This window comes from Primulina tabacum, chromosome 2, assembly GCF_025594145.1.
Source record: "Primulina tabacum isolate GXHZ01 chromosome 2, ASM2559414v2, whole genome shotgun sequence".
Taxonomy (NCBI): Eukaryota; Viridiplantae; Streptophyta; class Magnoliopsida; order Lamiales; family Gesneriaceae; genus Primulina; species Primulina tabacum.
This window is the reverse complement of record NC_134551.1, coordinates 19876486-19891474: the sequence shown is the minus strand read 5'-3', so window position 1 is coordinate 19891474 and position 14989 is coordinate 19876486. Positions and strand designations below refer to the sequence as shown.

General features: G+C 46.1%; 2 protein-coding genes across 2 annotated transcripts; one reads left to right on the top strand and one right to left on the bottom strand.

Annotated features, from left to right (window-relative positions):
- Positions 1-2809: 2809 nt before the first annotated feature.
- On the top strand, positions 2810-6385 carry LOC142537411 (uncharacterized). Its single transcript, XM_075642935.1, has 2 exons — positions 2810-5445; positions 5540-6385. Exons 1-2 carry the CDS (start codon positions 4551-4553, stop codon positions 6145-6147), a joined length of 1503 nt encoding a protein of 500 aa, XP_075499050.1. The 5' UTR covers positions 2810-4550; the 3' UTR covers positions 6148-6385.
- A 3462-nt stretch (positions 6386-9847) lies between these two features.
- LOC142537566 (uncharacterized) lies at positions 9848-13634 on the bottom strand. The gene is made up of 3 exons (XM_075643073.1): positions 13384-13634; positions 9927-12912; positions 9848-9883 (listed from the first exon to the last, which is right to left on the bottom strand). Exons 1-3 carry the CDS (start codon positions 13632-13634, stop codon positions 9848-9850), a joined length of 3273 nt encoding a protein of 1090 aa, XP_075499188.1.
- Positions 13635-14989: the final 1355 nt, after the last annotated feature.

The following is a 14989-nucleotide window of genomic DNA, read 5'->3' as shown; positions in this document are numbered from 1 at the left end:
GCTGGGATTTATATAGGGAGAGGGGACTCGCCGTTTAGGCGGGGCTTTAATAAACGGTAAATTAAGGATTTTCTACCCACACATAAAAATAAATTTTACTTTGAAATCAATATTTTAATGGTATATATATATTTAAAAAAAGCAGGTTAACTTGATTCATATATATATATCATGAAAAATAATATTTTAATATAAAATATGATTTTTTTTATAAATTGAATCGGATAAAAAATTTATCTCACAAAATTATTTGGTGAAACAATAACACTTGAATATATTAATCTATAAATTTATATTATATTAATATGTCTCTTTTTTTTTTGAGTAAATGTTAGTATTGTCTTGGGGATTTAGCAGTGTAAATTTTGTTTTTGTTGTCCAAAAAAATCAGATATTTTAACATAAAATTAATTTAGGCTCACCACTCATACAAAAAACGTGATGCATCTCAAAGATAAAATTCACACAAATTAAAATAGTTGAATTATGTATCTTCCAATATATATGTACACACGGATATAAACGTTATCTTTTTAATTTTCTTTCAAAAAATTAAACATTTTTCTCACTTCATATCACCAGTTCCATTAACGAGCTAAGCATTTTCAAATGAAAATTCAATAATATTTTTAAGAGGTTGTAAGCACTTTTGTAGTAGTCCAAAAAGACATGAAATCCAATCACATCCACATTTGAGAAAGTTAAGTTCATAACAACCACTATTTTTTGCTTTTTACAGTGCAAAAATAGTAGTTTCCAAATCAGAATATGGACAAATCGGATTTGTTCGACCTTATACATATGGGTAATGTACTAAAATCATTGAGTAGTTGACATGTGCCAATTTTTGATACATGTAAACTCTTCATTGCATGGAATCGACGCATGTCAACATCTCAATAGTTTGGGACGCTACCCATATAAGTAGGGTTCGACAACATAAAAAAACAATCTCCCCAATAAAGTTATGCAACTCAAAATAAATATCTCACAACTCAAAATAAATATCTATTTACATTAACAGCATACACACACCGAACAAATTATTTGAAGAAAGTGAATACATATTATGTTCGTCCTAATCATTTCATTATAGTTTAAGTGAGGGAGGCATAGGAATTTCACAAAGAGGAGATGCGGCTAAAGAAAGTAAGAAATGTGATGTGGGACATCAGATAACGCATATTGCACATGCGATTCCTTTAGAACAACAAAGCGTGAATCCCAAATACCAAAGATACTCATCCTTTTATTCCCCAAAAGCAATACCACTCGAAATTTTTTTTCTTTCTAGTACGTCTTTTTTTTGTATGTGTGTGTATACACATGGTTGATAGTTACATACAATTTGAGGGAGTGATTTGAGGTGATTTAGAGTATAATTACATTAAGAAAATATGATAAGCTCTTATTATAACTACTTCGTCTCTGTTATCTCTTTAATGAAAATGATTATTTTAAGTTGCTAAAGAAATTTATTGTACATCATTATTAAACTCATTTAAACATCCAACTTTTATTCATGTGGATGGATAATCACAATCGATCAACTCTTACACGTAGCACTTTGCCTAGCATTGGACTTATGTCACAATGTTTTTATAGATAACCGTATCTATTATCATTTTGTCATAGTCCGACTTAAGTATATACTTATACAATGAGCACCTATAACAATTATAAGTAAATGTCATAATTTTTACGAAAATGAAATATTAATCCAAATTGTTATATGAATATATTATATTTCATTATAAAATCATTTAAACATCCAATTCCTATCCACATGAGATGAAGTATTGCATGATATGCAATTAATCTCACGACGTGGTATTTAACGAAATAACGACACATTAAATTGTTAGGTAGAAAATCATGCAATTAATCTCACGACGTGATATTTGATGAAATAACGACACATTAAATTGTTAGGTAGAAATAAAAATTTCCACTGCACCACGATTTTTATTGCAATGTGTTGTGGTTAGATGATTCAAGAATGAAATCTTGGTCAATCTGATGCAACAATTAATAACCATTTCTTTGTGACAGATGGTCTTTGATCGAGATTTACTTCGATTTTCGACTCTCTTTTTTTAATCCCTCTTTACTGTTCTTCCTCTTGCCATGAGTCCATCGCCATTCACCTCTTCCTTTGACTCGTGTTTCTTCTAATTTTTTAGACATAAGGGATGACTTTAGTTCTGCCATGGTTAGAGCTTATTTCCCATATAGCATGGTGTCCATAAAATGCACATAATTCCTTCGACAATGAACTCAGCAGCAAGATTCCTTGGTCTTCTTCATTTCGATATTCTTGAGATCAAGAGTAATCTTGTTGAAATCATCCATATGTTTTCTTAGATTCTTTCCTTAGGTTCTTTCCTTCCACCATATGGATTGACTATTGAGTATAAATATTTCTTGAAGTACAATATCTCAAGTTTGTTCCAGACTTACATGACAATTCATACTTCATCTGCCAAACATAGCAATATCGCACTGTTGGCCTTTGAATCAATTCCCGTCATTTTCTTGGTATATGTACTGGAGGCCAAAGCCTCTTTGTTGATCACATCTGCTAATCCATGGTGTACGAACAAGGCCTTCATCTTGATCCTCCACAGGCTAAAATCGTTGGTCCGTGAGAACTTGTCAATATCGAACTTTGTGGCCGTCATTCCGTGGTCAGCCTTGGCTCTTGATACCACCTGTGGTTAGATGATTCAAGAATGAAATCCTGGTTGTACCCAACTTATAATAATATCCTACCTGATACTCACGGGAAATTTAGGGTCTGATCCACGCAAGCGTCACTAATCCAGACACGGGCTCCAAAATTACCCTGGGCCTGAAATCACAAATAAGACCGTTAGGAGGGGGCCAGGAGGGTATCCTGGCGTAGCCCCTCCGACGCTCAAGTCAGAGACTGAGGATATATGGGGGAGCAGCTAAGGGCGCTGCTGAAAATAATATAGTGAATGCCATATCGTACGCTCAAACCTGGTATTTATAGGAGAATACCTGGGCTTGTCATGGGCCCTTCACCTGTGGGCTACCTGTGGGCCTTAGATATGGGCCGGGGGTTTGGGCCAGATCTTGATGGGCTCATCCATGGGGTATCACCAGTCTCCCCCTCCCGAGTCGAACTGAATCGTAGGTTCAAAGTTCGATTAATGGTGTTGTCCTTGGTTCATCTGCGATGAGGATGTATCGTACCAGAAAAAATTAATTTCGTTTGCCGTTAACGAACGATGTTCACCGCTGCAAAAATTACGGGGATCGACCTGCCCGGTCAGGTCGCGGGGATCGACCTGCCCGGTCAGGTCGTGGGGGTGTGGGGGCAACGCCCCCATAATTTTTTCAGAAATAAGCACTCGCAAGGGTGAGGCCTTGCGTTTTTCCTGCCGTTTTCCAGTCTCCCAAGATTAGGAAACAAATCAAATCGCAATCTTAATCTGGAGGGAAATATATCAAATCAAAACACAATCTCCTCCTAAATGGTAAGGTATGGGCTGAGCTCCCCTATAAATAGAGGCCACCTTCTCATTTCATTCTTACTTCTCTCACAAAAATTTCCGCTGAAATTCATTCACCAGCTCCTCCCTGCCCACGCTTTACCTGCGCGTTAACCCTAGCGCCGCCCCACCACCACTCCACCGTCACTTTAGTCCGCCGCCCCGGCCACCACTGTGCGCCGTCCCACTCTCGCTCGAGCCATCGCACGCCTCGTCTTAGCCAGCGCGCGCCTCGCCCGAGCCCTGCAGCGCGCCTCGCCCGAGCCCAAGCCTCCCCTCGTCGAGCCTGCCGAGCGCCCCTGCACGAGCGCACGCCCTCACCCCTACACGCTCCACGCTCGCCGCTCGCCCCTGCCAGCTCCAAGCTCGCCCTAGCCCGAGCATCCAGCTCGCCCTCGCCCGAACGCACAAGTGCACGCTCGCCCACATCGTAAGCTCGCCGCCGAGACGCTCTCCCAGGGCGCACACTCGCTCGCCGAGCCGCTCGCCTCTGCGCGCATACTCGCCCAGCAACACGCTCGCCCGGTGCGCTCCTCGCCCCGCACGAGTGCACGCTCGCATACTCGCCCAGCAACACGCTCGCCCGGTGCGCTCCTCGCCCCGCACGAGTGCACGCTCGCCCCCTGCCGCTGCGTGCTAGCCCAGCGCGCACACTCGCCCGTCGAGCCGCTCGCCCCCGCGCGCCTACTCGTCCAGCAGCACGCTCGCCCGGTGCGCTCGCCGCCCCGCACGAGTGCACGCTCGCCCGAGCGCCTCGCCCCTTCCGCGCACATACCCTGCTACGAGCTCGCCCGGCCGCACGCTCGCCCCTGCCACGAGCTCGTCCCGCCGTGCCACACTCGCTCGAGCGCCGAGCGTCCCACGCTCGCCCAGTATCCGAGCACCAGCTCGCCCCTCGCCCTTGCACGCCAGCCCTCACGCGCCGTAACGCACCTTACTCGGCCATTCTTGGGATTTTATTGCTTTGAGTATTTTCCCCTGCCTCATCCGGGTCAGTTCTCTCCTCTTCCTGTTTGATTATCCTTAGCACTTATGTCTTCTTCCGATTCCGATTCCGAGTCTAGTTCTTTGGGTGGTACTGAGGGGTTTAGCGAGTCTAGCGAGTCCAGCAGGTCTAGCAGGTCCAGCGAGTCTAGCCAGAGTAAGATTTCCCTAGCCGATCCTGATTTTACCGTTGATCCTCCTGAGGAGGAAGTCACCACTCATAGTCGTCCGGGTAAGGAAGTTCGTCACGTGACCCAACAAATGAACATATCTAACGCAGACAACTTGTGGTATGGTCATTTTTCATCCCACATCCCTTCCGGTAGCGAGCCAAAACTTAGAACTTTATGGCACATTCATTCCTCCCACCAGATTATCATTCCTAGCCCAGAGGACCGGCCCTATCTAGCCCCTAAGGGCTATTATACCTTCTTTCAGCATCACTTTGATGCAGGTCTCCGTTTCCCTTTGTGCGATTTCTTCCAAGAATTAAGCAAGTACTACCAGGTGCATTTAGGTTTACTCACGCCCAATGCTTTCCGTTTGATAAGCTGTTTCGCTGTGTTATTCAGAGCTTTAGGCCTCCCTTTGAATTGCACCACTTTTTCCTACTTCTTAGTTTTGTCCAGGTCAAAAGATGGACCTTTCTACGTAACCTCCCGGTCTGGCCACAAACTGTTCGATGGGGCCCCCAGTCATGTGAAGGACTGGAAAAAATACTTCTTCTTTGTACAGCCACCCAAAGAATTGACTTGCTTTACCGATTGGTACCCTGTCTTCACTAAACCCAAACTTTCCAAGAGTTATAAGAAAGATGAGGAGTACCTACAGATAATGAGTGTACTAGGAGATCGATGCTTTAACATTCCCAAACTTCTATCTGAGGATCTCCTATGTCATGCCGGGTTAAGTCCCGTTAAAATTAAGCTGAAGGAGAATGCTGGTAGATATTCTCATCTGTCCATACTTCTTGTTTTTCTTTTATTTATTATGTTACTTGATAACATTCTCATTTGGTTCCTTGTCTCTGCTTGCAGGTACTAGAGTCATGAACGCCCTATTTCTCCGTGAACTTTCCAAGACAAAGGCCGGGGGTTCTTCATCAGTTTCCCAGAAATCCATTACCCCGGTAGTCACGATGGGCCCAAAGGGAGATTGTTCTGCTGCTGAGAAAAAGAAAACAGGTTCCTGTTCTACCACCGCGAAGAAGCCTGCTAGCTCCCCTAGCTCCCCTACTGCTGCGAAGAAGAAGAAGGCAGGCTCCTCCTCCTCCGCCTCAGAGCGAGCCTCCTCGCCACCTCCTCGCGCCAAGTCCCCTCCTCCGTCTGGTAAGCAAAATGCATTCACTGATCTTAGCCCGTCAGCCCCTCAGCATGGCAAACGCAAGATTTCTGAGATTTCTGTCGTATCGGTCTCTTCTCTAGAGGGGTCCGAGCCCGATGAGGAGCCTCCCCTCGCATCGGCGGTGCATCCTCTATACACTTCGGATTCGGCCATCGTGGGGCGGGGTCCTACTCCTCTAGCTCAGAAGATAATGTATCAGCTTCCTTCCGACGCCGATGCAGCGTTCATGGGTTCACTGGGGTGGTCAGACCTCCTCCGCCGGACATGCAGCAGTGTCACCGAGGTATACTTCTCCTTATAACCTTTAGATTGATGTTTAATATACATTTGATCTTCTTATCGTCTTTTCACCCTTATCTACTTATGCAGGGCATGATGTACGTTGGGGAGTTGGCCGAGCGTGCTCACGCCGCTCGATCTGACTCTTGTCAAGAATTACGCGAGGTTCAGGCTCTCCGCGAACAGCTCCAGGCTACTATTGATGAGATGAAAGTGTCGCATGCCATGGAGCTTTCGGAGTCCCAAGCTCAATTGTCGGAGTCCCAGATCCAGTGCGGCGAGCTCTCAAAACAGAAGCAGGAGTCTCAGCGGCTGATAGAGGATCAAGCTAAAAAGATCAAGAAGCTGAAGAAAGAATTAAAGAACTCACAGGCTGAGCTTAAAGACGCCAAGGCACGACATGTTGCAGAAGCCTCCTCTTTCAAAGAGGAATTTCTCAAATCCGAAGAATTTGTCGAGATCTGTGGCCCGAAAGCTTTTCACTACCTGGGGGTGGGTTTCGAGGGTGCAGTCGGCCTTTTCCACGCTCAGGGCTATCCTCCGCCAGGCGCCCCTACTGACTTTATCGACTTCGAGGGCTTCATATCGAGTCTCCCCCCTGATTCCTAGATTGAGCCCCTTTATTTATGTTATTTTCTGCATTGTTTTATTTTCCATAGGATTATGCGACTTTTGGGACGTTTACATTTGGTTCTTTCCTTTGCGCACTTTTGACCTGTACGAACTCGTTTTATTTATGCAACCTTGAATATTTTGCATTTGAATTTACTGCTTCTCACGAGTTTGTCTCTGATACTATTAACCTGTTAGGGCAAATAAAATCATCACCCTCTAACTCCTCTGCTAGGTGACACCTTAGCAGGAAAATAAAAATCAACCATCTCCACCCTCTAACTCCTCTGCTAGGTGACACCTTAGCAGGAAAATAGAAATCAACACTATCACCCTCTAACTCCTCTGCCGGGTCATACCTTAGCAGAAAAATAGAAATTCACCATCTCCACCCTCTAACTCCTCTGCTAGGTGACACCTTAGCAGGAAAATAGAAATCAACACCATCACCCTCTAACTCCTCTGCCAGGTGACACCTTAGCAGGAAAATAAAAATTCACCATCTACACCCTCTAACTCCTCTGCTAAGCCGGGCCTTAGCAGGAAAATAGAAATTCACCATCTCCACCCTCTAACTCCTCTGCTAAGCCGGGCCTTAGCAGGAAAATAAAAATCATCCATCTCCACCCTCTAACTCCTCTGCTAGGTGACACCTTAGCAGGAAAATAGAAATTCACCATCTCCACCCTCTAACTCTTCTGCTAGGTGACACCTTAGCAGGAAAATAGAAATCAACACCATCACCCTCTAACTCCTCTGCCAGGTGACACCTTAGCAGGAAAATAAAAATTCACCATCTACACCCTCTAACTCCTCTGCTAAGCCGGGCCTTAGCAGGAAAATAAAAATTCACCATCTACACCCTCTAACTCCTCTGCTAAGCCGGGCCTTAGCAGGAAAATAGAAATTCACCATCTCCACCCTCTAACTCCTCTGCTAGGTGACACCTTAGCAGGAAAATAGAAATCAACACCATCACCCTCTAACTCCTCTGCCAGGTGACACCTTAGCAGGAAAATAAAAATTCACCATCTACACCCTCTAACTCCTCTGCTAAGCCGGGCCTTAGCAGGAAAATAAAAATTCACCATCTACACCCTCTAACTCCTCTGCTAAGCCGGGCCTTAGCAGGAAAATAGAAATTCACCATCTCCACCCTCTAACTCCTCTGCTAAGCCGGGCCTTAGCAGGAAAATAAAAATCAACCATCTCCACCCTCTAACTCCTCTGCTAGGTGACACCTTAGCAGGAAAATAGAAATTCACCATCTCCACCCTCTAACTCTTCTGCTAGGTGACACCTTAGCAGGAAAATAGAAATCAACACCATCACCCTCTAACTCCTCTGCCAGGTGACACCTTAGCAGGAAAATAAAAATTCACCATCTACACCCTCTAACTCCTCTGCCAGGTGACACCTTAGCAGGAAAATAAAAATTCACCATCTACACCCTCTAACTCCTCTGCTAAGCCGGGCCTTAGCAGGAAAATAAAAATTCACCATCTACACCCTCTAACTCCTCTGCTAAGCCGGGCCTTAGCAGGAAAATAGAAATTCACCATCTCCACCCTCTAACTCCTCTGCCAGGTGACACCTTAGCAGGAAAATAAAAATTCACCATCTACACCCTCTAACTCCTCTGCTAAGCCGATGCCATAGTAGAAAAATTTAATTTTTCTCCACCCCAACTCTGCTCTTCTGCTAGGCGATGCCTTGGCAGGAAAATTTAATTTTTCTCCACCCCAACTCTGCTCCTCTGCTAGGCGATGCCTTAGCAGGAAAATTTAATTTTTCTCACTTTCATAATACACCACCATTCATGAACTGAAAAGAAGAACTTGATTTTATTGAATTCCAATGGATTACAAAAGAAAGTTTAGAAAGTAAAATACATCGACGACAGAATCAAGAATAATACTTCCTAAGGTGATAAGCATTCCAAGGCCTCTTCAAAGCTTTGCCTTGCGCATTCTCTAAGTAATAGGCTCCAGAGCTCAACCTCTCGACCACCTTGAAGGGACCCTCCCACTTTGGGTCCAATTTTCCCCTCTGCTCTTCTGGCACCTTCCTCAGGACCAAATCACCCACCTGAAAGTTTTTTTGCACGACTCTCCGATTATAAGACTGTGCAATGCGATTCTTATAAGCTTCCAATTGAATGCTGGCAGCCTCCCTCTTTCCTTCCAAAAGATCAAGGTCAGTAGCGCGTCTTGCCCCATTGTCCTCGTCATAAAACATCACCCTTGCCGATTCCAACCCGATCTCAGCCGGGAGCACTGCTTCATTACCGTAGACCAAACTGAAAGGAGTTTCTTTGGTTCCCTCTTTCGGAGTGGTTCGGTATGCCCATAAGACACTTGGTAGCTCATCCACCCAATTGCCTTTGGCCTTGCACAGTCGAACTTTCAGACCCTGTACCAGCGTCCGATTAGTCACCTCCACCTGGCCATTACTCTGCGGGTAAGCTACAGAGGTAAAGACTTGTTGGATCTTCATCTCTTTACACCAAGCTTCGATTTTGGCCCCTTGGAACTGTCTCCCATTATCGGATATCAGCCTCCTAGGTACCCCGTACCTGCATACTATACTCTTCCACAAGAATTTCAGGACGTCGTTCTCAGTGATTCTGGCCAAAGGCTCTGCTTCCACCCACTTTGAAAAATAATCAACTGCTACCAGTAGGAATTTTTTCTGAGCAGGAGCCATAGGAAAAGGTCCCACGATATCCATTCCCCACTGGTCAAAGGGACAGGCAGCCGTGACAGCCTTCATCATCGCGGTCGGCCGGTGATTCAACCGCGCATGACGTTGACAACTATCACAAGACATTACCAACTCTTGAGCATCATGCAGCACTGAGGGCCAAGAATAACCGGCGAGCAGTACTTTTCTTGCTAATGCATAAGCCCCTAAATGATTTCCACAACACCCCTCGTGAACTTCTCGGAGCACATAATCAGCCTCTTTGTAACTTAAGCACCGAAGAAGTGGCCCTGCAAAGGACGTTCTAAACAACACGTCCCCAACCATTACATAGCGTGAACATTTTATCTTCAATTTATGAGCTTCGCGAGGGTTATCAGGAAGCTTTCCCTCTTTCAGGTAATCAATTATGTCAGCCCTCCAATCCTCTTCTTCTTGCTCAGCTGCAGGTGAACTCGTGTGAGGTGTGAGTTCGATTTGAAATACCACATCTCTATTCTTCCAACTTCCCATCGTTCCAGCCATTTTGGCTAGAGTTTCTGCCTTTTCATTTTCTTTCCTGGGAATCTGTTCAAATGTAATCTCTGTGAATTTCTCTCTGATTCTGTTCACTTCTCGAGCATACTCAATAAGCTTCTCATCTTTCACATCATACATCCCATTCATCTGTTGCGCTACCAACTGTGAGTCAGAAAAAATAAGTACCCGGGTAGCTCCCACATTTATGGCTGCTCGAAGTCCTGCCAAAACAGCCTCATACTCTGCCTCATTATTGGATGCTCGAAAGTCCAACCTTACAGCCAACTTCACTTCTTCCCCAGCTGGTGAAATCAGTACTACTCCCACCCCACTTCCGTCCTTCGACGAGGAACCATCCACATACACCTTCCAAGGGTCCTCATTCTCCTGATGTACAGTCTCAGCCAGAAAATCGGCCAACGCTTGTGCTTTAATAGCTGTTCTCGGCTCATACTGGATGTCGTATTCTCCCAACTCCGTAGTCCACTTAACCAGGCGGCCGGACATATCAGAATGAGTGAGAATCCTGCCTAATGGACTGTTAGTGAGCACCACAATCGGATGAGATAAGAAGTAAGGCCTCAAGCGTCTGGCTGTCATTACCAACGCCAAAGCCAATTTTTCCAAACCCGAGTATCGGATCTCTGCCCCCTTGAGTGCATGCGAAACATAGTACACCGGCTGTTGAACTGATCCATCAAGCTTGACAAGGACCGAACTCACGGCCCCTTCAGTGGCAGATAAATATACCCACAAAGGCTCCCCCGCTGTCGGTTTGGCTAGAACAGGAAGCTCTGCAAGGTACTCCTTCAGTTCTGTGAAAGCCTTCTCGCAATCCGGCCCCCACTCAAATTTTTTCGCCTTTCGCAGGGTCCGGAAAAAGGGTAAACTTCTATGGGCGGATCTCGAGATAAAACGTGCCAGCGCAGCAATCCTCCCTGCCAACTGCTGAACATCTTTGGGCCCCTGAGGAGAGACCATATTTTGGATAGCTTGAACTTTCTCAGGGTTAGCCTCAATTCCCCTCTCCGTCACCATATAACCCAGAAATTTCCCACTCTTCACCCCAAATATACACTTCTGAGGGTTCAACTTCAGCCCATAGGACCTGAGGGTGGAAAATGTCTCCACTAAGTCAGGTATGAGCAGGGCTGAATCCTTAGACTTTACCATGATGTCATCCACATATACTTCCACATTCCTCCCCACCTGCTTAGAAAAGACTTTATCCATCAACCGCTGATACGTGGCTCCGGCATTTTTTAGTCCGAAGGGCATGACCACGTAACAGAAAGTTCCTTCAGAGGTGATGAAACTTACTTTATCTTGATCCTCCACGGCCAAGGGGATTTGATGGTACCCCTGATAAGCGTCCAGCATGCACAAATACTGGTGTCCGGCTGTGGAGTCCACCAACTGATCTATCCGCGGCAAGGGATAACAATCTTTAGGACATGCCTTGTTGAGATCTCTGAAGTCCACACACATCCTCCATTTTCCCGAACTTTTCGGAACAAGAACGACATTCGAGAGCCAAGTAGGAAATTGTACCTCTCGAATGTGCCCGGCACTGAGCAACTCTCCCACCTCCTTTTTTATAACTATATCTTTCTCGGGCCCGAAGTGTCTTTTCTTCTGCTTCACGGGACGAGAATTCGGCAAGATGTTTAACCGATGTTCTGCTACATCTGGACTCGTCCCTGTGAGCTCTTGGGCTGACCAAGCGAACCTGTTGAGATTAGCTTGTAAACAAGTAATAAGTTTTTCCCTTACCTCTGGGTCAAGGTCAGGGGCTATTCTTAGAGTTTTCTTGTCAGGCCCCAATGTCACGATCTCCGGCCTCTCATCCATCACCTCATGAACCTCTCTCCTTACCACGGGCAACCCGCTTCGCCCCCTTCTAATCATATTGACCTCCACACGTGCCCTCTTCCCCTCTTCTTTCACTATCCCCTCATAACACCGACGAGCGACTTTCTGGTCCCCACATAAGACTCCAACCTCCCTCCCCACAGGAAACTTCAACTTCTGATGATACGTGGACGCTACAGCTCTGAAATCTTTTAGGGCCGGTCGCCCCAGAATTCCATTGTAAGCGGATGGGGTGTCCACCACAGTAAATGTCGTCATCTTGGTCACCCGCCGAGGCTCATGTCCCAAAGATAAAGGAAGGACAATTTGTCCCAGCGGTGGGATGGCATGTCCTGCGAACCCATATAGAGGAGTGGAGATTGGTTCAAACTCAAATCCTTCCACCTTCATCTGATCCAGAGTACTCTTGAACAGGATATTAACAGAGCTTCCATTATCAATAAAGATTCGTGCCACATCGTAATTGGCAACGGTGGTCGTCACCACCAAGGCATCGTTATGAGGAGCCACAATGCCTCGGAGATCCTCTGGCCCAAAACTGATGACAGGATCATGGGGTAAGTTCGCACTCCTCGATATTTCAAAATTCTCCAACCTCCTCCCATGCGCCTTCCGCGCTCGCCCGGAATCCCCATCAGTAGCACCCCCCGAGATCATATGAATCATTCCTCTCGTCGGGTGATTATCCTCATTCGTTCTCCTCCTCGGTTCAGCGGGCTCCCGAGGGACATCCTGACCTCGACCCTCTCTCCTCGGCTCTTCGATCCTCGGATGTATCCATGGAGGGCCTCGACCCCGCCTAGAAGACGGGCGAGATCTCAGCTCACTCCCAGACGAGGACCCTTCTTGTCTACCCCGTGGCGGAGGTCGAGCACTGCTCTCGACCCTCTGCGACTTCTCCCCCCTCTCCCCCGACTCCCTCACCTCCATCACCTTATCCCGACTCCTATTCAGAGGAACATGTGATGAGAATTGTCTTCTATCTTTGGTTCTGTCCTCATCTCTTTCCCCTGCACCCCTCTTCTTTCCACCTCTCTCGGCTCCCTCCACCCTACTTCCTCCGGGCCGGTTTTCCATCCTCCTGTATCGTTGAGCATCCTCCAGGTTGACATATTTCTCAGCTCGAGCCAACAAATCATCATAGCTCGACGGAGGCTTCTTGACCAACGACTTAAAAAACTCTCCTCCCCTTAGTCCTTGTGTAAAGGCACTTATCATGATGTCAGGGGTAACCGATGGTATTTCTAGTGCTGCAGTGTTGAAGCGCTGGACAAACTCCCGCAACGTTTCAGCCTCTTGTTGTTTCATCACAAACAAACTCAAATAGTTCTTTTGATGCCTCTTGCTGCTGGCAAATCGGTGCAAGAAGGCTGCAGAGAAATCCTCGAACGATTGTATGGAGTTGGGCTGCAGGGTATTAAACCATTGCTGGGCTGACCTCACCAACGTGCCCAGAAACACCCTGCACCTGACTCCGTCCGAATATTGGTGCAACAGAGCCGCATTCTCAAATCTCCCCAAGTGTTCCTCAGGGTCTGTATGTCCGTCATACTCTCCAACGTTTGATTGTCGGAAATTCGGAGGAAGCCCTTCCTCCAAGATGGCTAGTGAAAAAGGGCTTCCTCTCTTGGGTACCGGCGCCCTGCTTCCCACCTGCTCCCTCAACCTCCTTATCTCTTTCCACATCTCTCCCATCTCACTAATCTCCCCACTCTGGAGGGGTTGCGTCTCTTCAACCCTGCTATGATGGACCTCAACATTTTCCTCCCGCTCCTGATGGGCGGCTTGTTCCTCTACAAACATAGACTCTTGATTCCTCTTCATGGCCTCATCCACTGTTCGGGTGATAAATTGGCCCAGCTGTTCCAGGGTCAAGTTTCCCACATTCTCATTGGGACGGGTTTGCTCGGCCCTCGTCTCGTGGATGGGCTGCTCAGTTCTGGCCTCTTGACGAGGTTGTTCTTGTCTCGTCTCAAGATGCGGTTGTTCCTGTCCCGCCTCAGCGCGAGATGGTTCGGGTCCCCTCCGAGGACGCGATGATGCTGAGGTGGCTCTTCCACTCCCTCTCCTCCCTACCATCTCTACGTCTTAACTCAAAAGTTCCCACAGACGGCGCCAAGTGATACTCACGGGAAATTTAGGGTCCGATCCACGCAAGCGTCACTAATCCAGACACGGGCTCCAAAATTACCCTGGGCCTGAAATCACAAATAAGACCGTTAGGAGGGGGCCAGGAGGGTATCCTGGCGTAGTCCCTCCGACGCTCAAGTCAGAGACTGAGGATATATGGGGGAGCAGCTAAGGGCGCTGCTGAAAATAATATAGTGAATGCCATATCGTACGCTCAAACCTGGTATTTATAGGAGAATACCTGGGCTTGTCATGGGCCCTTCACCTGTGGGCTACCTGTGGGCCTTAGATATGGGCCGGGGGTTTGGGCCAGATCTTGATGGGCTCATCCATGGGGTATCACTACCACTCCCAAATTCAATTACTTAAGAACACATTAAAGTTTAAGCTTGAATTGTGAATAGATTTCCAGAAATCAAAGTGCACGAGAATTGAAAGATTGAAAACATAAGAAATTGACACGAGTATTCACGTGGCTGTGTTTCAATAGCAGCCAACACCAGCAAGTATTATTCCGCTATGGAAAATGAATCAGAAGTATACAATTACAATTCAGAGTTGAATATTTACAGTCTATCAACTAAATGTTCACTCTTCAACCAACAGTAATTTGCTGCAGTTCTTCAACCACATATACCATAGTGTGACTGATACCAGAAAACAGGAACAACTTTCATCACAAAGATAATAGGAAAAGATCCATTGAAACTTTTTCCTTCTGAAATGTTTTTGGAAGTACGCATAAGCTAGTTTGTATTCTTCGGTGTTGTCCGATAAAAACTTAAGAATTGTTTGTACAGAATAAATATAATTTGGATGAAAATATAACGTCATAAAAAAAGACGAATAAAATTCAACATGCCACGCAATCGGACAAAGACAAGGTACCAACTTCTCGTTTCAATCCAAAAACTTTTAACAGGAGTGACCATCAAACGTTAGGATAAGTGGATCCATACAAGTGACATTTGGTGGAGTGTATATATATATATATATATATATAATCAACGGAAATATAAAGCCAAACA

Coding starts and splice junctions, on each gene's coding strand:
- LOC142537411 (XM_075642935.1), top strand. CDS start 4,551: ATGTCTTCTTCCGATTCCGATTCCGAGTCTAGTTCTTTGGGTGGTACT. Junction 5,446..5,539: donor TAAGCTGAAGGAGAATGCTG/GTAGATATTCTC, acceptor CTCTGCTTGCAG/GTACTAGAGTCATGAACGCC.
- LOC142537566 (XM_075643073.1), bottom strand. CDS start 13,634: ATGTTTGTAGAGGAACAAGCCGCCCATCAGGAGCGGGAGGAAAATGTT. Junction 12,913..13,383: donor CGACAATCAAACGTTGGAGA/GTATGACGGACA, acceptor TCAACGATACAG/GAGGATGGAAAACCGGCCCG. Junction 9,884..9,926: donor GTTGGAAGAATAGAGATGTG/GTATTTCAAATC, acceptor GTTCACCTGCAG/CTGAGCAAGAAGAAGAGGAT.